Genomic DNA, 28,000 nt, shown 5'->3' on the forward strand with positions numbered 1-28,000 from the left:
ATATACAAAGGATACAGAATAAATGGCACAGGTCCTGACATTAGACTGTTTTTCTGAGGAGCCGCCACACGGCGCTCTTGATGTCCCGGTTTCTTAAGCTGTAGATAAAGGGGTTGAGCATAGGGGTGACCACAGTGTACACTATTGACGCTACTGCACCCTTTCTGGGGGACAAAGAGACAGCTGAACTGAGGTATACTCCAAGGCCAGTTCCATAAAATAAGCAAACAACTGACAGATGAGAGCCACAGGTAGAGAAGGCTTTATATTTCCCACCAGGTGATGGCATTCTAAGAATAGAGGAAACAATTTTATAGTAAGAGAAAAAAATCCCAGAGATAGGAAGAAAACCAGAAATGGCACCAACAAAATACATGACTATGTTATTGGTAAAGGTATCAGAACAGGCAAGGTTGAGAAGTTGGGATGGATCACAAAAAAAATGGGAAATGTCCACACTCTTAAAGTATGTAAGTTGTAGTACTACTGAATTGTGCAGCTGAGAAACCAAAAGGCTGGTTAGAACAGAAAGAAAAACCAACAAACCACAAAGACGACGGTTCATAATGACCTGGTAGTGCAAGGGATGACAGATGGCCACAAACCTATCATAAGCCATTGCAGTTAGAAGCAGACTATCCAAACACCCAAAAAGCATAAAAAAGGACATCTGAGTCAGGCATCCTGAATAGGAGATAGCTCTGTTGTCAGTCTGAATGTCCACTATCATTTTTGGTAGTGTTGTGGAAGTGAAGCTGACATCAGCTAAGGATAAGTTAGAGAGGAAAAAGTACATTGGATTGTGGAGGTGGGAATCAGAACTGACTGTCAGGATGATGAGCAGGTTCCCAAGCACTGTGACCAGATACATGAACAGAAACAGTCCAAAGAGTATGGGCTGAAGCTGTAGATCATCTGAGAGTCCCATGAGGTGGAATTCTGAGATACGTGTTATATTTTGCTCTTCTATATTGCTTGGACACCTTTTGAAAACAAATGAGAGAATTGAAAAAATGATAACTAAAGAGCAACCAATAAGATATCAATATTTATCAGTTTTTACAAATTTAGTCCTAGAATAATTTTATCATTGATCATTTATTATTTGTCTCAATTCTACTATATATATTCTGCATATATTTATTCTATTATTTATATTCTTTAGTTCTATTATATATTATATATTACACATAATATATATTCTATATTATAAAAATCAAAATGAAGCATGTTAGAATAGCAAAATCATTAGCTACAAAACTGTGGGCGCAGGAAAGTATTCTTTTAAGATAAAATCTACAATAAGAAATATTCTTTCCCATTGACAGTAATATTATTTATATTGAAACTAATTAAAGATGAGCTTGGGGTACATGACTTTAATTCCATCACTTGGGAGGCAAAAGCAGGCAGATCTCTATGAGTTTTAGACCAACCAGGTCTACATAGTGAGTTTTTAAACACTCAAGGCAATAATAAGACCCTGCATCAAAACAACAACAAAAAATAATAATTACTTTTATTTGCACCCTGTAGCTGACCCTGTGAAACAACTATCTACCCACAGCTCCCGCATGGAAAGAGCAGGTCTCCCAATAGCGCTGACACACTTAGAATCACAGGTTTCCCAGGAGTGATGATATACCTAACACCACAAGCTCACAGGAGAAACAAGTTCCTGTCAGAGACAGGAAAACCAACTAACACAAGAGACAAGCAGATGGTGAAAGGCAAGCAAAACAACATAAGCAACAAAAAAACAAGATGGCTTGGCATCCTAGAAAAACAGTTCTCCCACCACAGCAAGCCCTAGAAACCCCAACACACAAGAAAAGCAAGATTATGATCTAAAATCCCATCTCATGAATAGTATAGAGAAATTTTAAAAGGACATAAATAGTGTTCTTAAAAACATACGGGGGGGGATAGATAAACGAGAAGAAGCCCTTGAAAATAAAAGACATAACTATCTTAAAGAAATACAGGAAAACCCAATAAAACAGGTAAAGGAATTTAACAAAACTATCCAGTATCTAAGATTGGAAAGAGAGCCAATAAAGAAATCAAAAGAGGAGACAACCCTAGAGATAAAAAAAACCTTAGAAAGGGATTAGGAGTAATAGATGATCACCAAAAGAATACAAGAAATAGAAGAGAAAATCTTGTGTATGCAATATGGCATAGAAGACATTGAAACAACAGTCAAAAATGCAAAATGCAAAAAGCTCCTAGCACAAAATATCCAGGAAATCCAAGACACAATGAAGACAAAATCTAAGAATAATAGGTACAAAAGAGAGTAAAGACTCCCAAATCAAAGGGTCAATAATACCTTCAACAAAGTGATAGAAGAAAAATACCTATCTTAAAGAAAAAGATGACCATAAATAACAAGAAGCCTACAGAACTTCAAATGGATTGGACCAGAAAAAGATTTCCTCCCATCACATAACAGTCAAAACACCAAATGCACAAAACAAAGAAAGAATATTAAAAGCTGTAAGGGGAAAATGTCAAGAAACATATAAAGGCAGACCAATCAGAATCACACTGTACTTCTCAACAAATATTCAGCAAAGGCTAGAAGATTCTGGGCAGCTGTCATAGAGATCCTAAGAGAACACAAATGGCAGCCCAGGCTACTATATCCAGCAAACTCCCAATTAATATAGATGGAGAAACCAAGATATCCAATGACAAAACAAAATTTACACAATATCTTTCCACAAATATAGCCTTACAAAGGATAATAGATAGAAAACTCCAACAAAAGGAAGAAAACTACACCTTAGAAAAAGCAAAAGAGTAATCTTCTTTCAACAAACTCAAAAGAAAATAGCCACACAAACATAATTCCACTTCTAACAATAAAAATAAAAGAAAGCAACAATCACTGGTCCTTAATATCTCTTAACATCAATGGACTCAATTTCCCAGTAAAAAGACATAGACTACCAGGATAAATACATAAACAGGACCCAGAATTTGCTGCATACAGGAAACACTACCTCAGTGTAAGAGGCTGGAAAAACCATTTCCAAAATATAGTCCCAAGAAACAACCTATAGTGGCCAATTTAATATTAAATAAAATCAACTTTCAACCAAAAGTTATCAAAAAAGATGAACAAGGACATTGCATACTCATCAAAAAAAACCAACAAGAGGAACTCTGAATTCTGAACAACTATGCTGCAAATTTCAAGAGCACACATATTTGTAAAAGAAACTTTACTGAAGTTCAAAGAACACATTGAACCTCATACAATAATAGAGGGAGTTTTCAACACCCCATTTTAACAAATTAACAGGACATTGAGACAGAAACTAAACAGAGACACAGTAAAACTAACAGAAGTTATAAACCAAATGGATTTAACAAATGTCCACCAAACATTTTACCCTACCAAAAAAAAAAAAAAAAATATTTCTCCTTCTCAGCCCTTCATGGTACCATCTCCAAAACTGACCATATAATCAATCACAAAACTATCTGCAATAGAAACATGAAGATTGAAATAATCTCATGGATCCATCCTACCAGATCTGCATGGACTAAGACTAGTAGTCTTCAACAACAATAAAGCCAACAAAAGCCCACACACACTTAGAAGCTGAACAAATCTCTACTAAATGATAATGTGATCAGTGAAGAAATAAAGAAGAAAATTAAAGACTTTTTAGAATTTAATAAAAATGAAGGCATAGCATACCCAAACCTATGGGCCAAAATGAAAAGAGTGCTCAGAAAAAAACTAAATGCTCTGATTACCTCGATAACAAAATTGGAGAGAACATATACTAAGAGCTTAACAGTACATCTGAAAGCTGTAGAACAAAAAGAAGCAAATACAACCAAGAGGAGTAGATGGCAGGAAATAATCAAACTCAGGGCTGAAATCAACCAAGTAGAAGCAAAAAGAACTATACTCAGAATCAACAAAACCAGGAGCTGGTTCATTGAGAAAACAAATACGATAGATAAACCCTTAGCCAAACCACCCAGTAAGCACAGAGACAGTGTTCAAATTAACAAAATGAGAAATGCAAAGGGAAACATAACAAAAGAAACTGAGGAAATGGGGCTGGAGAGATGGCTCAGTGGTTTGGAGCACTGGCTGCTCTTCCAGAGGTCCTGAGTTCAAATTCCAGCAACCACATGGTGGCTCATAACCATCTGTGATGAGATCTGATGGTCTCTTCTGGTGTGTCTGAGGACAGCTACAGTGCACTTACATATAATAAATAAATAAATCTTTTTAAAAAGAAAAAAAGAAAGAAACTGAGGAAATTCAAAAAAACATCAGATCCTACTACAAAAGCTTATACTTAACAAAAATGGAAAATCTAGAAGAAATGGATGATTTTCTAAACAGATACCAAGTACCAATGTTAAATTGGGATCATACAAACCATCTAAACAGTCCCATAAACCCTAAAGAAATAAAAGCAATCATGATAAGTCCTCTTTAAAAAAAAAACAAAATGAAACACAAAGAAAACGAAGACCAGATGGTTTTAGTAGAGAATTGTCAGACTTTCAAAGAAGACCTAATACCAATAATCTTCAAACTACTTCACAAAAGAAACAGAAGGAGCAGAACCTAATTTGTTCTATGAAGCCACGATTACACTGATACCAAAGGGTGAAAAGACCTAACAAAGAAAGAGAACTTCAGACCAGTTTTCCTTATGAATATTGATTCAAAAAATACTCAATGAAATTTTTATAAACTGAATCCAAGAAAGCCTCAAAACATTCATTCACCATGATCAAGTGGCTTCATCCCAGAAATGCATGGATAGTTCAACATATTGAAATACATAAACATAATCTGCTAAATAAAAAAACTCAAAGGAAAAAACCACATAATCATTTCACTAGATGCTGAAAAATCATTTAACAAAATTCAACACTTCTTCATGTAAAAGTGTTAGAAATATTGGGAATTCAAGGGTTATACCTAAACATAATGAAAGCAATATACAGCAAACCAGTAGTCAACATCGACTAAATGGAGAGGAACTTGAAGCAATCCCACTGAAATCGGAGTCTAGACAAGGCAGGCTACTCTCTGCCTATCTATTCAATATAGTACTCAAAGTTCTAGCCAGAGCAATTAGAAAACAAAAGAATGTCATAAGGATACAAATTGTAAAGAAAGAAGTAAAAAAAAATTCACTATATTCAGATATGATAATACACTTATACTCAAAGGATATTTTATTCTACCACATAGAAATATGCATAACCTTAATCTATACCCAACAAAAAAATCTGTTTCCATGTTACGTTCTGTCCTACATGTATTTCATGCTTATGGTAACTAGTGGGATTTCAATGCATGCTATCAAACCTCTAAAAGAATTAAATACTGACAAAAATATTCATATAATGTTATGCCAAAATGCCTTTAAAATCTGTATATGTATCCCTCTTTTTTTAAATAAAATGGCAAGAAAAAAAACAAAACAAAAAGAAAGATGCATAACCATTTCTTTGCTGTCCTATATAACAGCTAGAAATAACAAACACCTAGGTGTCCCCCAACAGAAGAAGGGACAAATAAAATATAGTACATTTACACAAAAGAGTATTACTTGGCTTTTAAAAGAAATAAAATTCACAGGTAAATTGATGGAACTAGAAAAAAATCACCCTGAGTAGGTGTTTCAGACTCAAAAAGATAAATATGATTGTATTCACTTAAATGTAGATAATAACCTTTATGTCAATGATAACCAAGCCACATTCCATAAAACCACAGAGTTTAGATACAGAATAAGGGACTTTGGGGAGCTGATTATAGATCTGCCCATGAAGGGAAAAAGTAGATAGCAACAGAATGGAGGGAGATTGATGAAACTTGAAAATATTTCATTGAATGAGGTAACCCAAACACAAAAAGACAAATATTATATGTCCTTTTTCCTCTATGTCCCCAGTCCAAATCTTCAGATATGAATACATAATCTGGAGTAACTGCAGACAAAGGAAGTTAAAATGGAGTGTTGTTGGTATGTAAGTAGCAGGAGACAATAGAAACATTACAGGCTGTTCTGTCACCATTGCCCTTAATTGCTACCAGAGAATTAATCTCTCATTGATGAAGACAATATAAACTTCAGAGACAGGGGCTAGACACCTCTGAGCTAGAACTTAACCTGAACGTCTCCTACTCAAGAACTAGTTCTTGTGTTACCAGAATATGCCATTTAAGCTTACAAAGGAGAGAAGTAACAAACTCTCCTAACCAATTTTGACTTGTGTGAACCACAACAACAAACTCATCCCACCACTGGGAGTCCTGCAAAAGCAATACAAAAAGACATGCTAATATGGATGGTGAAAAATCTCAACCTTAGAGGAAGAACTACATGCAACTAAGAAATACTTATCTAATTTGTTATTGTCATTCCTAAAAACATACATCAAAGCAACATTATTTAGACTGAGCTGAACAAATTGTACTTATGTGCGCATGAGCATACACACACACACACACACACACACACACAGAGATAGAGAGAGAGAGAGAGAGAGAGAGAGAGAGAGAGAGAGATGTTTGTAACAACAACTAATAAAGAAAGAGACCATAAATTTGAAAGATAGCAAGAAGAAATATATGGGAGGTTTGGAAATGAGGAAAGGAAAGGGGTTAAATGATATAATATTTCAATCCCAAAATTAAGTATTTTTAAAAGGAATCATATTACTATGTCTCAATTTCTATGTGGCTATAAAATTCATTATTATTTATTTTTAAAACCTTCACAATCTACAATACTAGAATTGCAAATTCTGTGTAACCCCCTGGCTCATCCTCCTGTTTCCCAGGTGAACTAGCTAAATAATAAGAAAATCAACACCTGTTCTGTGGTGGTTTGTTTGTCTGTGCTCAGGTGTGTTTGACTGGAGAGATTCTAAGCATTAAATTTTTAAGCACTGTTAGAGAAGAAAATATCCTGGACTAGGTAGGGTCTTTAAGGTTTTCATCTTAACATTTGCTTTGTTTTGTTTGTGTTTTGAGGCAAGGTACTGCTATGTGACCCAGGCTGGCCTTGAATTCACAATCCTATTTCTGCCTTCTAAATCAGGATTACTAGCATTCACTGCCATACTCAACTCAAATCCTAGAGCCTTTATTCAAACACTATGTAGTCAAACTGCTCTGCCTCGTTGTGCATTTCATTAACAGAAAATGAAAGAGGCTGGTCTCTAAAGAACAAAGGTACCTAATAGAGACGGTAATGGATAAGTATTTTTGTTACACTTCATAAGAACTAGAATCATTATTATAATTCATGGTAAAAGTATAAATGAAATACAACCCTATAACAATTGTGATGCTCTTTGTTTGAGTACACAATAGAGATATCTTTCTTCTTTTGAGATATTGCATCATAAAACAACTTGGTATCCTAAAATATTTATTTCTAAACCCAGAAAACACCATTATCTCACCTCTTCTCCTTTTGACTCTGTTTTATGTGCATGCAGAAACTCTGCAATATTCCTTTTCATTTTTAATGATGTTATGCCATACAAAATAACAAGTTTGTGGAAATTCCATGAATGGAACAATTAAATAGCTTGCTGATTGAAGATACATGCTTTTAAGACTGACAAATCAAATTTGTCCCTGGGACTCACATGGTAGGAGAGAATGTCTCTGACTTTGACATATATATGTGTGTCACATACCTATACACATAAACACACACATACACACACACACACACACACAAAACCAAAAGTAATATTTAAGCAGTATCATGAAGTAGACTCAAATAAAAGCTATTTTTCTATTCTTTGTTCCTATGGGACATTCTTAAAATAGATGAAAGCTCACATAAGAATGTTTCTGTGTGTTTATATCATATTGACCCCATTCCTTTTCAGTCAAAACAAAAGAAAAAGACTATTCAAAACTAAATAGAGATTTTTTTACTTGTTTTTGTAGACAACTCAGTATCAGACTTGCTTTAAGAAACCAAAAATTAAAGCAACTCATATTTTCTCCTAGTTACCATTTTTACTTGTGTAGGAACTAAACTGTTTTTTTTTTTGAAAACCAAAATTTTATGCTGCAGAAGATTTTATTTAAAGGTTAGAAAGTTAATTATTACCATTACCAATAATAAAAATAATATAAAGTGAAAATGTTTCCCTTTTCTATATGCATCTATCACATTATTATTATTATTATTATTATTATTATTATTATTATTATTATTATTATTATTATGAGTTGAGCACAAAGGACAAGACTATGTAAGTCACTTCTCCACTTCTGGTTATATGTGGGCTATTAAAATCAAATTCAGATCATTAAACTTGATGGCAAGTTCTGACACATGAAGCCGCATCACAGTCCCTGGTTTAATTTTTAGAATAGGTTCTTTCTACATAGGCCAAGATGTTCTCAAGTTGTCGATCCTCCTGCATCAGCCTTCCAAGTGCTTGAACTATGGGCATGTACCATCAACCTGCCAACCTTTTGCTTTCATGAAGTAGTAATGTGCTCCCACCCCCCACTCCCAGTCTCGTCTGCTGGCGGTTTCTCCCAAGGTCCTCACCGGACTGTGTCATCTCTGTGCTGGTGTGTAATGAAGGAGTAACGATCCATCATTTCTTCTCTGCCTGGTAAGTGATGGAGAGTCAGATTCTCTCACCAGGACCTGTAAGAAAATAGACATGGGCATGGACTGGTGATGAAAATATGGCTTTGAGAGGGCATTAAAACAGATCCAGGTGGACTACCAAGAAACTAAATATCTGGAAGGACAATAGCTTCTTATTTACAGTTGCATAGGCTTGACAGTTCAATGCTCAGAGCTTATAATTAGCCAAATTGGCTCATGTTAACCCAGTCTCTGAGGACTTGTTAATACTAATTGAAAAGAGGCATCAAAAAAGTCAGTTCCCTTTATGGGGTCTTGAACTTTCTAGTTCTTTTTTATTGGTTATTTTATTTATTTACATTTAAACTGTTAACCCCATTTTCCCCTCCACAAAGCCTCTATTCCCTCACCCCCACACCTTGCCTCAGTGAGGGTGTTTCCCCCACCCACTCATCTACTCCCATCTCACCATCCTAGCATTCCCCTATGCTGGGTCATCGAGCCTTCACAGGACCAAAGGGTTCCCCTCCCATTGATGCCAAACAATGCCATCTTCTGCTACATATCCAGCTGGATTGATGGGTCACTCCATGTGTACTCTGTGGTTGGTGATTTAGTCCCTGGAGGATTTTCAGAGAAAGGTCTGTTTAACTGATATTGTTGTTCTTCCTAAGGGGTTGCAAAGGCCTTCAGCTCCTTCAGTCCTGGCCCTAACTCCTACACTGGGGTCCCCTTACTCCAGCTCTGTCCAATGTTTAACTGCTTGCATCCACATCTGTATTGATCAGCAGAGCCTCTCAGAGGACAGTTATTCAAGTTGCCTGCCAGCAAGCTCTCCTTAGCATCAGCAATAATGTCTGGGCTTGGTGTTAGCAGATGAGAGGGATCCCTAGGTGGAATAGTCTCTGGATGGCCTTTCCTTCAGACTGTTCGACACCTTATCGCTGCATTTCCTTTTGACAGGAGCAATTTTGGATTATTATTTTTGAGGTGGTAGGTGGTCCCATACCTCAACCGGGGCTAAGACTATCCAATGGATAAGGCCTCCTCAGGTTCTACCTCACCTTTGTTGGATTTCTTTTTTTTTATGTCCCTGGCATCTGGGACTTTCTAGAGGCTGCTCCCAGGTCCCCTTACCCCACTACTACACACATCCTTTCAAATTGCAAGCCCTTTGTACTTTACCCCAAACTCCTCTTGTATATGAACAATACCCCCTCTTTTTTCTCCCCTGCTCACTGACTCCCAGATCCCTCTCCTGAGAATATTTTTGTCCCTATTTTGAGCACTAATGTACCATTCACACTTTGGTGTGGTCTTATTTCATTTTTCCTCTTAGGTTTCATATAGTCTGTATTATCAGTATTCCAAACCCACCCCCACATTTTTGACTATTTGCCACTTATCAATGAATACATACCATGTATGCTCTTTGTGACTGGTTTACCTCACTCAAGAAGATATTTTCTAGTTCCATCCATGTGCTTGCAAATTGCATGAAGTCACTGTTTTTAATATCTGAGTAGCACTTCATTGTGTAAATGTACATTTTCTGTATCCATTCCTCAGTTTAAAAACATCTGGCTTACTTGAACTAGCTGCTATAAATAAAGCTGCTATAAACACAGTGGAACATGTGTCCTTGTTGTATGTTGGAGCATCTTTTGGGTATGTGCCCAGGAGTGGTATAGCTGGATCCTCGATTAGAACTATTTTCAGTTTTCTTAGAAACAAGAAGACTGATTTCCAGAGTTGTTGTAACAGCTTAAAAATCACACCAGCAATGAAAGAGTGTCTCTCTTTCTCCACATCCTTGCCAGCACCTCCTGTCACCTGAGTTTTGATATTAGCCATTCTGATTAGTGTGAGGTGGATTCTCGGGGTTATTTTGATTTGCATTTCCTGATGAATAAGGATATTGAAAGATTTTTAAGCATTTCTCAGGCATTTAAGATTCCTCAGTTGGAGGACGCAGAGCGGAGCCTGGCCCAACTGCAAGCCGGAAAGGCGGCTCGTACAGGCTGAGCAACTGGTGAGTGGGAGACCTAGGCTGCAGGGAAGCAGAGGGATCTCTGCGGAGTGCACAAGGAAAGGGCACCCCCTGCCCTGACCCGCCCTGTCCTCCCCGATCCAGTGACCGGGAACAGATCTTAGGAACTTCTGTTCCCACCCGGAGACGACTTCAGGACGCAGAGCAGAGCCTGGCCCAACCACCAGCTGGAAAGGCGGCTCGTACAGGCTGAGCTACTGTGACCTGGAACAGATCTTAGGAACTTCTGTTCCCACCCGGAGAGGACTTCAGGACGCAGAGCAGAGCCTGGCCCAACCACCAGCCGGAAAGACGGCTTGTACAGGCTGAGCAACTGGTGAGTGGGAGACCTAGGCTGCGGAGGAGCAGAGGGATCTCTGCGGAGTGCACACAGAAAGGGCACCCCCTGCCCTGACCTGCCCTGTCCTCCCCGATCCAGTGACCGGGAACAGATCTTAGGAACTTCTGTTCCCACCCGGAGATGACTTCAGGACACAGAGCAGAGCCTGGACCAACCACCAGCCGGAAAGGCGGCTCGTACAGGATGAGCTACTGTGACCAGGAACAGATCTTAGGAATGTCTGTTCCCACCCGGGGGCGACTTCAGGACGCAGAGCAGAGCCTGTCCCAGCTGCCACCCGGAACCTGGGCTGCTGGGGAGTAGAGAGATCTCTGAGGAGTTCACACGGAAAGTGTACCAGGGACACAGACCAGATACAAGGGAAAGGCAAGAACATATCACTGACAACAAAATGGCAAGAGCAAAGAGAAAGAGTATATCCCAAGGAAACCAAGACAATCTAGCAACACCAGAACCCAGCTCTCCGATAGTAGCAAACATAGGAATTCCAAACACTCCAGAGAAAGAAGACACAGACCTGAAAACATGCCTCAAGACGCTGATAGAGTTACTTAAACAAGAAAGGGAGGAAAAGCAAAAAGATTCAGAAGCTTTTAAAGAAGAAACAAGAAAAACACTCAAAGAACTCAAAGAACGAGAGGAAAACAGAACCAAAGAAATAAAGGAATGGAAGAGGGAAATTAAAACAGAAATTGACACAATAAAGAAAGCGCTAAAAAAGATAACCCTAGAGTCAGAACACCAAAAAAAGAAATCAGGAGTCACAGAAGCAAGCATTTCCAACAGATTACAAGAGATCGAGGAGAGAATCTCGGGGGCAGGAGACAACATTGCAAACATAGACAAAACAGCCAGAGAAGATGCAAAAAACAAAAAGCTCCTAACCCAAAATGTCCAGGAAATACAAGACACAATGAGAAGACCGAACCTAAGGATAATAGGAATAGAAGAGGGAAAAGAGTATCAACTAAGAGGCACAGTAAATATCTTCAACAAAATCATAGAAGAAAACTTCCCTACCCTCAAGAATGAGATGACCACGAGCATAAAAGAAGCCTTCAGAACTCCAAATAGGTTGGACCAGAAAAGAAATACCTCCCGACACATAATAGTAAAAACATCAAGTGCCCAAAGTAAAGAAAGAATACTAAAAGCAGTAAGGGAAAAAGGTCAGGTAACATATAAAGGCAGACCAATCAGACTCACACCCGATTTCTCAACAGAGACTATGAAAGATAGAAGAACCTGGACAGACATCATGCACTCCTTAAGAGAGCACAAGTGACAGCCCAAGCTGCTATACCCAGCAAAACTATCAATCACCATCGATGGAGAGACAAAGATATTTCAAGACAAATCAAAATTCACACAATATCTGACCACAAACCCAGCACTACAACGAATTATAGGTGGAAAACCCAATACAAGGAGGGAAAATACAGCCTAGTAAAAACAAGAAAACTCCTAAACAAGAAAACTAAAGAAAAAAACACAGACACAACTCAACCCAAAAAAGCAAAAATGGCAGGAAACAGAAACAATTATTCCTTGATATCTATTAATATAAATGGTCTCAACTCCCCAATAAAGAGACATAGACTATCAGACTGGATACATAAACAAAATCCAGCATTTTGCTGCATACAGGAAACTCATCTCAGAGACAGAGACAGACACTATCTCAGAGTAAAAGGGTGGGAAAAAAACTTCCAAGCAAACAGCTCCAAGAAGCAAGCTGGAGTGGCTATTCTAATATCGAATAAAGTAAATTTCCAACCAAAAGTTATCAAAAAAGATAAAGAAGGACACTTTTTACTCATTACCGGGGAAATCTGTCAGGAGGAACTCTCAATCCTTAACATATATGCTCCAAATAAAAAATCACCCACATTCATAAAAGAAACTCTACTAAAGCTCAAAAAATACATTTCACCCCACACAATAATAGTGGGAGACTTTAACACCCCACTCTCACCAATGGACAGATCAGGGAAACAGAAACTGAACAAGGACACTGCAAAACTAGCAGAGACTTTGAACCAACTAGAATTAATAGATATATACAGAACATACTATCCTAAAGTAAAAGAATACACCTTCTTCTCACCACCCCATGGCACCTTCTCGAAAACTGACCATATAATTGGACACAGAACGAGCCTACATCGATATAAGAAGATTGAAATACTCTTATGTATCCTCTCAGATCACCATGGTCTACGGCTGGTCTTTAACAACAACAAAGACAACAAAATGCCCACATACACATGGAAACTAAACAACACTTTGTTAAAGGATAGCAGGGTCAAAGAAGAAATAAAGAAAGAAATTAAGGATTTTCTAGAATTCAACGAAAACGAAAACACAACATACCCAAACCTGTGGGATGCAATGAAAGCAGTATTGAGAGGAAAACTCATTGCCCTAAGTGTTTCCAAGAAGAAACTGGAGAGAGCTCACATCAGCAACCTGACAGCACAGCTAAAAGCACTAGAACAAAAGGAAGCAGATATACCCAAAGAGAGTAGACGGCAAGAAATAATCAAAATTAGGGCAGAAATAGACCAAATAGAAAAAAAAAAAAAAAAACATTGAAAAAATCAACAAAACAAAGAGTTGGTTCTTTGAGAAAATCAACAAGATTGATAAACCCCTAGCCAGACTAACTAAAGGGCAAAGAGAGAGTATCCAAATTAACAAAATCAGAAAGGAAAGTGGTGACATAACAACTGAAACTAAGGAAATTCAAGAAATCATCAGATCCTACTACAAAAACTTATACTCCACAAAATTGGAAAATCTGGAAAAAATGGACGAATTCCTAGACAGATACAAGGTCCCAAAGTTGAACCAGGACCAAGTAAACCATCTAAATAACCCTATAAAACCTAAAGAAATAGAAGAAGTCATCAAAAGCCTCCCAACCAAAAAAAGCCCAGGTCCAGACGGGTTCAGTGCACAATTTTATCAGATATTTATTGGGGATATAACACCAATATTCGCCAAGCTATTCCAAAAGATAGAATCAGATGGAATATTACCCAACTCATTTTTTGAGGCTACAATAACCCTCGGACCTAAGCCACACAAAGACCCTACAAGGAAAGAGAACTTCAGACCAATCTCACTTATGAACATTGATGCAAAAATACTCAACAAAATCCTTGCAAACCGAATACAAGAACATATCAAAACCATCATTCATCATGACCAAGTAGGCTTCATCCCTGAGATGCAGGGATGGTTTAACATAAGGAAATCCATCAATGTAATCCACCATATAAACAAACTTAAAGACCAAAATCACATGGTCATCTCACTAGATGGTGAGAAAGCATTCGACAAAATCCAACACCCCTTGATGTTAAAAGTCCTGGAAAGAACAGGAATCCAAGGCCCATATTTAAACATAATAAAAGCAATATACAGCAAACCAACAGCCAACATCAAACTTAAAGGCGAGAAACTTGAAGCAATCCCACTAAAATCAGGGACTCGACAAGGCTGCCCACTCTCTCCCTACCTATTCAACATAGTACTGGAAGTCCTGGCTGGAGCAATTAGACAGCAAAAGGAGATCAAGGAGATACAAATCGGAAAGGAAGAGATAAAAACACCACTCTTTGCCTATGACATGATAGTGTACTTGAGTGACCCCAAAAATTCCACCAGAGAACTCCTACAGCTGATAAACAAGTTCAGCAAAGTGGCCGGATACAAAATTAACTCAAAAAAATCAGTAGCCTTCCTATACTCAAAGGACAAAATGTGGAGAAAAAAATTAGGGAAAAGGTACCCTTCACAATAGTTACAAAAACTTTGAAATACCTTGGTGTGACTCTAACTAAGGAAGTGAAGGACCTGTATGACAAGAACTTCAAACCTCTAAAGAAAGAAATTGAGGAGGATCTCAGAAAATGGAAAGATCTCCCATGCTCATGGATTGGATAGATCAACATCTTAAAAATGGCCATCCTACCAAAAGCAATCTACAGATTCAATGCAATCCCCATCAAAATTCCAACCCAGTTCTTCATGGAATTGGAAAGATCAATGTGCAATTTCATATGGAATAACAAAAGACCTAGAATAGCGAAATCCATCCTCAACAACAAAAAAAATCTGTGGGAATCACTATTCCTGACCTCAAGCTATATTACAAGGCAATTGTGCTGAAAACTGCATAGTACTGGTACAGAAATAGGCAAGTGGATCAATGGAATAGAATAGAAGATCCAGAAATGAGCCCTCATGTATATGGTCACCTGATTTTTGACAAAGGAGCAGTAAACATTCAATAGAAAAAGGACAGCCTATTCAACAAATGGTGCTGGTCCAACTGGCACTCAACATGCAAAAGAATGAAAATAGACCCGTTCTTATCTCCTTGTACAAAGCTCAAGTGTAAGTGGATTAAAGATCTCCACATTAAACCAGATACACTGGAACTATTAGATGAGAAAGTAGGGAAAACCTTAGAACACATAGGCACAGGAGAAAATTTCCTGAACAAAACACCAATGGCTCAAGCTCTAAGGTCAAAGATTAACAAATGGGACTTAATGAGATTGCAAAGTTTCTGTAAGGCTAAGGACATCGTCAAGAAAACAAAACGGCAACCAACAGAATGGGAAAAGATCTTTACCAACACCACATCAGATAGAGGCCTAATATCCAAGGTGTACAAGGAACTCAAAAAGCTAGACACCAGAGAATCAAATAACCCTATTAAAAAATGGGGTACAGAGCTAAACAAATCATTTTCAGTTGAGGAACACTGAATGGCCGAGAAACATCTGAGTAAGTGCTCGACATCCTTAGTCATCAGGGAAATGCAAATCAAAACATCCCTAAGATTCCACCTCACACCAGTCAGATTGGCCAAGATCCAAAACTCAGATGACAGCAGATGCTGGCGAGGCTGCGGAGAAATAGGAACACTTCTTCACTGTTGGTGGGGTTGCAAGCTAATACAACCACTCTGGAAATCTGTCTGGCGATACCTCAGAAAATTGGATATAGTACTACCTGAAGACCCAGCTATTCCACTTCTGGGCATATACCCCAGAGACACTTTAATACACAACAAAGGTATATGCACCACAATGTTCATAGCGGCTCTATTTATAATAGCCAGAAGCTGGAAGGAACCCAGATGTCCTTCAGAAGATGAATGGATACAAAAATTGTGGTACATATACACAATGGAATACTACTCAGCCACCAGAAACAATGACTTAACCAAATTCTTAAGAAAATGGCTGCATCTAGAGAAGATCATCCTGAGTGAGATAACCCAGTCACAAAAGAACAGACATAATATGCAGTCACTGATAGTGGGATGCTAACCCCAGAGGCTTGCACTCCCCCAGAAACAACTCACAGACTGTATGAAGTCCAAGAAATAAAGAAAACAAAAAATATACATATATTCACAAAACAAGAAGACTTTGACTATTTCCATGTTGCGTTTTGTTTTGCATGTACTTTACGCTTATTGCAACTAGTACGTTTTCAATGCATACTGTCAAGCCCTTGAAAAAAATCAAGTACTGACTAAAAAACATATTCACATGGTTTTATGTAAAATTTATTTTAATGTCTGAAAAAACTGTACTGACAAAAATGTATAATTTTAAGCAAAAAATGTTTAAAATCTTTAAAAAAAAAAAAAGAAGTCATTATTCTGAGAGCCGTGAAAGGTTTTGGCATCTTTGCATTAACTACAGGCTACTAAAAGAAGGTTCTCTTCTAACAGATAAATGAAGTACCAATCTATGGGAATAAACATCGGTGTTAGGAACCAATTTGACACCATGCCTATTTAGTTAAATAACAAGTATAAATTGTACCTGATGCACATGCTTTTCTTGTCGTGAATTTGTGAAAACCTTTATAATGCAATAAATGAATTTTCTCCCTTGGAGAATATGTCAAAGTCAAGCAAAATGCAGTTGGTTAGCTTTACCATTGGGCATTCTACTGCTGGAAAGAGGTATTGTGACCACATTTTATTGGGACTGGCTTACATTTCAGAGTTTAAATCCATTGTCTTTATGGTGAGAAGCATATAGCATGAAAGAAGACATAGCGATAGAAGGCAACTGAGAGTTCTTCATCTGGGTTGGCAGGGACCCAAAAGAGAAAGAGACACTGGGCTTGGCTTAAGCATTTGAAACTTCAAAGTCTACCACAAGTGACACACTTCTTCCAACAAAGCCACACAGATTTCAACAAGGTCACACCTCATAATAGTGCCACTAACTATGAGTCTATTGGGACCATTTTGATTCAAATCTCCACATTGCATTCCCTGGTCACCTTAGGCTTGTAGCTTATCATCATGCAAAACAGCATTCAGTACAATTTCAAGATTCTCTATTCATAGTCTATTCCCATCTCTACACTTTTAAAAAATTGAAAGCTCAAAGGCTCTTCTGAGATTCATGGCTAACTATAATCTTCTATGAAATCAAAATAACAAAGCACAGCACATAATTACAATGATGGCACAGATATATGTTATCATTCCAAAAGAGAGGAAAGAGAGCATGATAAGGAAGTACTAGAATAAAGAAAGACCAAACACAAGCAGGGAAAACTACAAACTCTGCTTCTCCATATTGGATGTCAATGAACTCTTCAGATGTACAACTACTTTAAATATTGGTAACAAACATAATTCTCTCTCTTGAGCTGAGTCCACAACCATTCTGTAGCTTTCTTCAGCAAGTCTTCTAATTCTAAAGTCTTAAACATCTTGAGGTTTTCAAGGCCCTCCCGATCAAACCTTCACATCATTATGCAAAAGCCTCTCTAGGTTCTATGCATTTACATTTCAGATGTTATCCCTTTACCTCTATTGTATCTTCCCTCCTCCTCCTATTACCTTCATGAAGGTGCTCCCTCTCCTAACCACCCTCTCTCACCTCAGCAACTTGGCATTCCCCTACACTGGGAAAATGAGCCTTTGCTAGACCAAAGGAGTGTCCTCCCATTGATGTCCGAAAGTGCTATCCACAGAGTGAGATTCTATAACCCTGTTCTTGACTCTAAAGCCAGAACCATGTGGCTGAAGCTGCCAATCACTTCTGCTCTCTGTGGATAGAATATCACTCCATCCCCCCTTTTTTATTATCTTACTTATTCACTCTACATTCCCCTCACTGTCCCCTCCCAGTCACTCCCTTCCACAATTCTTCCCCAATCTCCCCATCTCTTTTCCTCAGAGCAAGCAGGAGTCCCCTCGGTATCCCCTCTCATTACATATCAGGTCTCTGTGGAGCTAGGCACATCCTTGCTCACTGAAGCCAGACAAGGCAGCCCATCTAAAAGAACATTTCCCACATACAAACAACTGCTTTTGGGATAACTCTGATCTAGTTTTTGAATCCACATAAAGATGAAGTTGTACTTTTGCAACCGAAGTGTGGAAAGGCTTAGATCCAGCCTGTCTATGTTCTTCAATTTGTAATTCAGTCTCTGAGAGCTCCAAGCATCTAGGTTAGTTGACTCTGTTGGTCTTTCTATGTACTTACTATCCTCTCATGGGCCAAATCCTTCTACCTGTTCTTCCATAGGAGTCCCAAATTTCCATCTACCATTTGGTTGTGGGTGTGTGCATCTGTCTGAGCCAACTATTGGGTAGAGCCCCTAAAGTGACAGTCATGCTAGACTCCTGTATGTAAACATAACAGAGTATCATTAACAGTGTCATGGATGGGTGCTTGCCCATGGAATGTGTCTCACATTGGGCAGGTTATTAGTTTGCCATTTCCTCACTCTCTCCTCCATTTCTCATTCTGGCATTTCTTGTAGACATAATAAATTTGGGGTCAAACATTTTGAGAATGGGTTGGTATTTCTCCAGGTTACAGGAGGTGGCTTCTTCAGGTTCCATATCCCCAATGCTGTGAGTCACAGTTAAGGACACTCCCATTGATTCTTTATAGTCTCCCTTATTCCAAGTATCTGTCTCTTTCTGGAGAAGTCATCTACCTCTAAACCCTCAGTCCTGTTGCAGATTTCCATTTCTTTTTTTTTTTTTTTCTCAACTGCAGTATATTTGGAATGGTAAAGCCCCACAGAGCAGGGCAGATATTAGTATTAGTGGTGGATAAAATATATTTATTTATTTATTTTTAAATTTTTGATGTATTTCTCTTTTTTTTGCATTTTACATTTAACATTGTTTTTTTAAACGACTTTATTTTGCAAAACAAAGATAAATGCACATTTTTTGCTTAAAATTATACATTTTTGTCAGTACTGTTTTTTCAGACATTAAAATAAATTTTACATAAAACCATGTGAATATGTTTTTTAGTCAGTACTTGATTTTTTTCAAGGGCTTGACAGTATGCATTGAAAACCTAATAGTTACAATAAGCGTAAAGTACATGCAAAACAAAACGCAACATGGAAAGAGTCAAAGTCTTCTTGTTTTGTGAATATATGTATATTTTTTGTTTTCTTTATTTCTTGGACTTCATACAGTCTGTGAGTTGTTTCTGGGGGAGTGCAAGCCTCTGGGGTTAGCATCCCACTATCAGTGACTGCATATTATGTCTGTTCTTTTGTGACTGGGTTATCTCACTCAGGATGATCTTCTCTAGATGCAGCCATTTTCTTAAGAATTTGGTTAAGTCATTGTTTCTGGTGGCTGAGTAGTATTCCATTGTGTATATGTACCACAATTTTTGTATCCATTCATCTTCTGAAGGACATCTGGGTTCCTTCCAGCTTCTGGCTATTATAAATAGAGCCGCTATGAACATTGTGGTGCATATACCTTTGTTGTGTATTAAAGTGTCTCTGGGGTATATGCCCAGAAGTGGAATAGCTGGGTCTTCAGGTAGTACTATATCCAATTTTCTGAGGTATCGCCAGACAGATTTCCAGAGTGGTTGTATTAGCTTGCAACCCCACCAACAGTGAAGAAGTGTTCCTATTTCTCCGCAGCCTCGCCAGCATCTGCTGTCATCTGAGTTTTGGATCTTGGCCAATCTGACTGGTGTGAGGTGGAATCTTAGGGATGTTTTGATTTGCATTTCCCTGATGACTAAGGATGTCGAGCACTTACTCAGATGTTTCTCGGCCATTCAGTGTTCCTCAACTGAAAATGATTTGTTTAGCTCTGTACCCCATTTTTTAATAGGGTTATTTGATTCTCTGGTGTCTAGCTTTTTGAGTTCCTTGTACACCTTGGATATTAGGCCTCTATCTGATGTGGTGTTGGTAAAGATCTTTTCCCATTCTGTTGGTTGCCGTTTTGTTTTCTTGACGATGTCCTTAGCCTTACAGAAACTTTGCAATCTCATTAAGTCCCATTTGTTAATCTTTGACCTTAGAGCTTGAGCCATTGGTGTTTTGTTCAGGAAATTTTCTCCTGTGCCTATGTGTTCTAAGGTTTTCCCTACTTTCTCATCTAATAGTTCCAGTGTATCTGGTTTAATGTGGAGATCTTTAATCCACTTACACTTGAGCTTTGTACAAGGAGATAAGAACGGGTCTATTTTCATTCTTTTGCATGTTGAGTGCCAGTTGGACCAGCACCATTTGTTGAATAGGCTGTCCTTTTTCTATTGAATGTTTACTGCTCCTTTGTCAAAAATCAGGTGACCATATACATGAGGGCTCATTTCTGGATCTTCTATTCTATTCCATTGATCCACTTGCCTATTTCTGTACCAGTACTATGCAGTTTTCAGCACAATTGCCTTGTAATATAGCTTGAGGTCAGGAATAGTGATTCCCACAGATTTTTTTTGTTGTTGAGGATGGATTTCGCTATTCTAGGTCTTTTGTTATTCCATATGAAATTGCACATTGATCTTTCCAATTCCATGAAGAACTGGGTTGGAATTTTGATGGGGATTGCATTGAATCTGTAGATTGCTTTTGGTAGGATGGCCATTTTTAAGATGTTGATCTATCCAATCCATGAGCATGGGAGATCTTTCCATTTTCTGAGATCCTCCTCAATTTCTTTCTTTAGAGGTTTGAAGTTCTTGTCATACAGGTCCTTCACTTCCTTAGTTAGAGTCACACCAAGGTATTTCAAAGTTTTTGTAACTATTGTGAAGGGTACCTTTTCCCTAATTTTTTTCTCCACATTTTGTCCTTTGAGTATAGGAAGGCTACTGATTTTTTTGAGTTAATTTTGTATCCGGCCACTTTGCTGAACTTGTTTATCAGCTGTAGGAGTTCTCTGGTGGAATTTTTGGGGTCACTCAAGTACACTATCATGTCATAGGCAAAGAGTGGTGTTTTTATCTCTTCCTTTCCGATTTGTATCTCCTTGATCTCCTTTTGCTGTCTAATTGCTCCAGCCAGGACTTCCAGTACTATGTTGAATAGGTAGGGAGAGAGTGGGCAGCCTTGTCGAGTCCCTGATTTTAGTGGGATTGCTTCAAGTTTCTCGCCTTTAAGTTTGATGTTGGCTGTTGGTTTGCTGTATATTGCTTTTATTATGTTTAAATATGGGCCTTGGATTCCTGTTCTTTCCAGGACTTTTAACATCAAGGGGTGTTGGATTTTGTCGAATGCTTTCTCACCATCTAGTGAGATGACCATGTGATTTTGGTCTTTAAGTTTGTTTATATGGTGGATTACATTGATGGATTTCCTTATGTTAAACCATCCCTGCATCTCAGGGATGAAGCCTACTTGGTCATGATGAATGATGGTTTTGATATGTTCTTGTATTCGGTTTGCAAGGATTTTGTTGAGTATTTTTGCATCAATGTTCATAAGTGAGATTGGTCTGAAGTTCTCTTTCCTTGTAGGGTCTTTGTGTGGCTTAGGTCCGAGGGTTATTGTAGCCTCAAAAAATGAGTTGGGTAATATTCCATCTGATTCTATCTTTTGGAATAGCTTGGCGAATATTGGTGTTATATCCCCAATAAATATCTGATAAAATTGTGCACTGAACCCGTCTGGACCTGGGCTTTTTTTGGTTGGGAGGCTTTTGATGACTTCTTCTATTTCTTTAGGTTTTATAGGGTTATTTAGATGGTTTACTTGGTCCTGGTTCAACTTTGGGACCTTGTATCTGTCTAGGAATTCGTCCATTTTTTCCAGATTTTCCAATTTTGTGGAGTATAAGTTTTTGTAGTAGGATCTGATGATTTCTTGAATTTCCTTAGTTTCAGTTGTTATGTCACCACTTTCCTTTCTGATTTTGTTAATTTGGATACTCTCTCTTTGCCCTTTAGTTAGTCTGGCTAGGGGTTTATCAATCTTGTTGATTTTCTCAAAGAACCAACTCTTTGTTTTGTTGATTTTTTCAATGGTTTTTTTTTTTTTTTTCTATTTGGTCTATTTCTGCCCTAATTTTGATTATTTCTTGCCGTCTACTCTCTTTGGGTATATCTGCTTCCTTTTGTTCTAGTGCTTTTAGCTGTGCTGTCAGGTTGCTGATGTGAGCTCTCTCCAGTTTCTTCTTGGAAACACTTAGGGCAATGAGTTTTCCTCTCAATACTGCTTTCATTGCATCCCACAGGTTTGGGTATGTTGTGTTTTCGTTTTCGTTGAATTCTAGAAAATCCTTAATTTCTTTCTTTATTTCTTCTTTGACCCTGCTATCCTTTAACAAAGTGTTGTTTAGTTTCCATGTGTATGTGGGCATTTTGTTGTCTTTGTTGTTGTTAAAGACCAGCCGTAGACCATGGTGATCTGAGAGGATACATAAGAGTATTTCAATCTTCTTATATCGATGTAGGCTCGTTCTGTGTCCAATTATATGGTCAGTTTTCGAGAAGGTGCCATGGGGTGGTGAGAAGAAGGTGTATTCTTTTACTTTAGGATAGTATGTTCTGTATATATCTATTAATTCTAGTTGGTTCAAAGTCTCTGCTAGTTTTGCAGTGTCCTTGTTCAGTTTCTGTTTCCCTGATCTGTCCATTGGTGAGAGTGGGGTGTTAAAGTCTCCCACTATTATTGTGTGGGGTGAAATGTATTTTTTGAGCTTTAGTAGAGTTTCTTTTATGAATGTGGGTGATTTTTTATTTGGAGCATATATGTTAAGGATTGAGAGTTCCTCCTGACAGATTTCCCCGGTAATGAGTAAAAAGTGTCCTTCTTTATCTTTTTTGATAACTTTTGGTTGGAAATTTACTTTATTCGATATTAGAATAGCCACTCCAGCTTGCTTCTTGGAGCTGTTTGCTTGGAAGTTTTTTTCCCACCCTTTTACTCTGAGATAGTGTCTGTCTCTGTCTCTGAGATGAGTTTCCTGTATGCAGCAAAATGCTGGATTTTGTTTATGTATCCAGTCTGATAGTCTATGTCTCTTTATTGGGGAGTTGAGACCATTTATATTAATAGATATCAAGGAATAATTGTTTCTGTTTCCTGCCATTTTTGCTTTTTTGGGTTGAGTTGTGTCTGTGTTTTTTTCTTTAGTTTTCTTGTTTAGGAGTTTTCTTGTTTTTACTAGGCTGTATTTTCCCTCCTTGTATTGGGTTTTCCACCTATAATTCGTTGTAGTGCTGGGTTTGTGGTCAGATATTGTGTGAATTTTGATTTGTCTTGAAATATCTTTGTCTCTCCATCGATGGTGATTGATAGTTTTGCTGGGTATAGCAGCTTGGGCTGTCACTTGTGCTCTCTTAAGGAGTGCATGATGTCTGTCCAGGTTCTTCTATCTTTCATAGTCTCTGTTGAGAAATCGGGTGTGAGTCTGATTGGTCTGCCTTTATATGTTACCTGACCTTTTTCCCTTACTGCTTTTAGTATTCTTTCTTTACTTTGGGCACTTGATGTTTTTACTATTATGTGTCGGGAGGTATTTCTTTTCTGGTCCAACCTATTTGGAGTTCTGAAGGCTTCTTTTATGCTCGTGGTCATCTCATTCTTGAGGGTAGGGAAGTTTTCTTCTATGATTTTGTTGAAGATATTTACTGTGCCTCTTAGTTGATACTCTTTTCCCTCTTCTATTCCTATTATCCTTAGGTTCGGTCTTCTCATTGTGTCTTGTATTTCCTGGACATTTTGGGTTAGGAGCTTTTTGTTTTTTGCATCTTCTCTGGCTGTTTTGTCTATGTTTGCAATGTTGTCTCCTGCCCCCGAGATTCTCTCCTCGATCTCTTGTAATCTGTTGGAAATGCTTGCTTCTGTGACTCCTGATTTCTTTTTTTGGTGTTCTGACTCTAGGGTTATCTTTTTTAGCGCTTTCTTTATTGTGTCAATTTCTGTTTTAATTTCCCTCTTCCATTCCTTTATTTCTTTGGTTCTGTTTTCCTCTCGTTCTTTGAGTTCTTTGAGTGTTTTTCTTGTTTCTTCTTTAAAAGCTTCTGAATCTTTTTGCTTTTCCTCCCTTTCTTGTTTAAGTAACTCTATCAGCGTCTTGAGGCATGTTTTCAGGTCTGTGTCTTCTTTCTCTGGAGTGTTTGGAATTCCTATGTTTGCTACTATCGGAGAGCTGGGTTCTGGTGTTGCTAGATTGTCTTGGTTTCCTTGGGATATACTCTTTCTCTTTGCTCTTGCCATTTTGTTGTCAGTGATATGTTCTTGCCTTTCCCTTGTATCTGGTCTGTGTCCCTGGTACACTTTCCGTGTGAACTCCTCAGAGATCTCTCTACTCCCCAGCAGCCCAGGTTCCGGGTGGCAGCTGGGACAGGCTCTGCTCTGCGTCCTGAAGTCGCCCCCGGGTGGGAACAGACATTCCTAAGATCTGTTCCTGGTCACAGTAGCTCATCCTGTACGAGCCGCCTTTCCGGCTGGTGGTTGGTCCAGGCTCTGCTCTGTGTCCTGAAGTCATCTCCGGGTGGGAACAGAAGTTCCTAAGATCTGTTCCCGGTCACTGGATCGGGGAGGACAGGGCAGGTCAGGGCAGGGGGTGCCCTTTCTGTGTGCACTCCGCAGAGATCCCTCTGCTCCTCCGCAGCCTAGGTCTCCCACTCACCAGTTGCTCAGCCTGTACAAGCCGTCTTTCCGGCTGGTGGTTGGGCCAGGCTCTGCTCTGCGTCCTGAAGTCCTCTCCGGGTGGGAACAGAAGTTCCTAAGATCTGTTCCAGGTCACAGTAGCTCAGCCTGTACGAGCCGCCTTTCCAGCTGGTGGTTGGGCCAGGCTCTGCTCTGCGTCCTGAAGTCGTCTCCGGGTGGGAACAGAAGTTCCTAAGATCTGTTCCCGGTCACTGGATCGGGGAGGACAGGGCGGGTCAGGGCAGGGGGTGCCCTTTCCTTGTGCACTCCGCAGAGATCCCTCTGCTCCCCCGCAGCCTAGGTCTCCCACTCACCAGTTGCTCAGCCTGTACCAGAATAATGACTTCTGAGCGAACCCTAACAGGTCTTCAATTTTACTCACTTTTAGATAATTGGAAGCCATGATGGCAGAAAAAAACAATGGTGTTAAAAAATAAGAAACACTTATTGATCAGTAAGTAGCAGACAGAGAGGCAGACAGAATCCTCCCGAACATGGAAACACAGAGAAAAAGACAGAGACATCGAAAAACAGAGATGAAATATAGAAAAAGAGTGAGATGAGAAATCAAAACAACTGAATATTTAATAATTATATGTTCTTATTCGTAGTACACACTTTGAAATTATCAAAACAAAAGTTATATAAATAACAAAACATCAACATGTTATACTCACCATCACCCCATCTAAGAACTTCTATGGAGCCCTCTTCCCAATGCCAAAGGACCTAACCAATGCTTCCTTTCCTAGTCACAGTCTATATTTCCTCCCTGTCGAATCTCAGCATCCTGTGACACTCACGCATAACATCTCATGCACTTGAGTATAACCTATTTCTCTGCTCAGAAGCTATATTTCCAGCCATCCATCTCTTTATCCTCCAGTATCTCACTATTTGTGTAGTACTTTCTGCTGTTCACAGATCACATTGTGATCATTTGGGAGCTCTCATACTTAGCATCTTCGAACTCTTACGGTGTATATTTGCAGTGTTAGAAACCAGAGATATGACTTAGTCCACAACTTCAAGCTTGATATAACAGAGCCTGCAAAAAATACTTCCTTGACTCTGACACTTCAACTCTTCTTTAAACCACAACCTTTGCTATCTCAGGATCTTTTAGATGCTTGTCTTTTCCTCAGGAAAGAGGTCATCAGTCCTGAACCCCAGCATTTCATACCTCAGCACCTGTCTGGAATACAAATCTACTGCTTAGGTCTAATAAGCATGCCCTATTAACCAGCTAACCTACTCTGCTCCTAGATACTAGTTCATGTATAATGTCTCTAATAATCTCTGAAGTAATAATTTCTCCTGATAAACTGAAACCACTTCAGCTATCCCATGCAAAAATTAGTACAGTGTTACTAAGACTGAACTTCAAACATTACCAATTTGATCACATCATCTTAGTTGGGATAACATCAAGTGGGCACCTAAATACTCACTCAACACACATGGATTAGAAACTTATACCAAAAGCTACAAACAATGAAGATGTGCCAGTTCTGATGTAAAAATAAGAAAATACAAAAATTTCACAATAAATATATTCCGTTTGAATATTATCCATTACATAGTAATGATTTTTAAATGAGAACAACAGGTAAAATACAGACAAAATTTTCAAAACAACAATCAACATATATACAAAGAATTCACAAAAGGTATAAAACCTTCAATGAATTTAAATGTTAATTCGTGTTGCCCCCCATGTGTGTGTGTGTGTGTGTGTGTGTGTTTGTGTTTGTGTGAGTGTGTGTGAATGTGTCAGAATAAATATGAAGTTCAGAGGGCAATTTGTAGTAATCCAATATCCTATTACTCTATGTAATTTGTAGGGATTGAAAATCAGGTTGTTGAGCCTTCCTACCAGTTTTACTTTAAAGTCAATTAGAAATCTGAAATCACTGTAGTATAACTGACTAAGTTGAAAATATTGAAGACCTTCTAAGAAACGAATACAAAGGAATGACCATGAAAGTGGTGGAAGTCAACACATGCAATGAAGTGGAGGTGTTTGGGAAGAGGGAATGAATACCAAGCATTTCAGGTTGATAACCCACAGCATTTGTCTCAAGAACTGCAATGTTCACTTAGTTTTTATTTGGTGTTGATCCATAAGGGACAAGAATATACTCTAAGAAATCTCACCAGGGCCCCCTTCACATCTTTGTTCCTCAGGCTGTAGATGAATGGATTGAGCATAGGAGTCACCACAGTGTACATCACTGAGGCTATAGTGCTTCCCTGAGAAACATGGATCTCAGCTGAACTGAGGTAAACCCCCAGTGCTGTGCCATAAAACAAACAGACCACACAGAGGTGAGACCCACAGGTGGAAAAGGCTCTGTACTTGCTCACTGCAGAAGACATCTTTAGTAAGGTGGAGACAATCTGTGAGTAAGAGAAGAGAATTCCAGTGACCGGAAACACACACAATAAGGCTGTAGCCACATATAATGCAATATTATTTATAAGATTATCAGAGCTTGTTACTCTGAGAATTTGAGCTAACTCACAGAAGAAATGTGGGATTTCAGTTCCCATGGAGAAGGTTAATTGCTTCATTAATAGACTATGAAACAGGGAGACTGATAAAATAATGATCCAGCACATTAGCACAAGGAGGCAACAGAAGTGAGGGTTCATGATGACTGTGTAGTTTAACGGATGACAAATGGCCACAAAGCGGTCAAAGGCCATTACAGTCAGTAGAAAATTATCCATTCCTGCAAAAACCATAAAGAAATAGACTTGAGTAAGGCACTGCATGTAGGAGATATTTTTGTTCTGTGTCTGGATGTTTACCAGCATCCTTGGGACCGTGGTAGAAGTAAAACAGATGTCTACAAATGAGAGGTTGGAAAGAAAGAAGTACATGGGGTTGTGGAGATGGGAATCTGAACTGACAGCCAGGATGATGAGCAGGTTCCCAAGAACTGTGACCAGATACATAAATAAGAACATTGCGAAGAGAATAGGCTGCAATTTAGGATCATCTGAGAGACCCAGTAGGAGGAATTGTGATACTTCTGTGTGATTTCCTTTTCCCAT

At 38.6% G+C, this 28,000-nt stretch overlaps 1 protein-coding gene across 1 annotated transcript; it reads right to left on the reverse strand.

The window, feature by feature from the left end:
• Positions 1-40: 40 nt before the first annotated feature.
• Positions 41-28,000, reverse strand: LOC308430902 (olfactory receptor 7E178-like; the record flags this gene model as incomplete). Its single annotated transcript, XM_080930183.1, is given in 4 exon segments — positions 41-997; positions 999-1,020; positions 8,580-8,643; positions 27,073-28,000. Coding segments are annotated over 4 exon segments (1,971 nt in total).

Source organism: Micromys minutus, assembly GCF_963924665.1.
Source record: "Micromys minutus genome assembly, chromosome: 16".
In the NCBI taxonomy this organism is placed as follows: domain Eukaryota; kingdom Metazoa; phylum Chordata; class Mammalia; order Rodentia; family Muridae; genus Micromys; species Micromys minutus.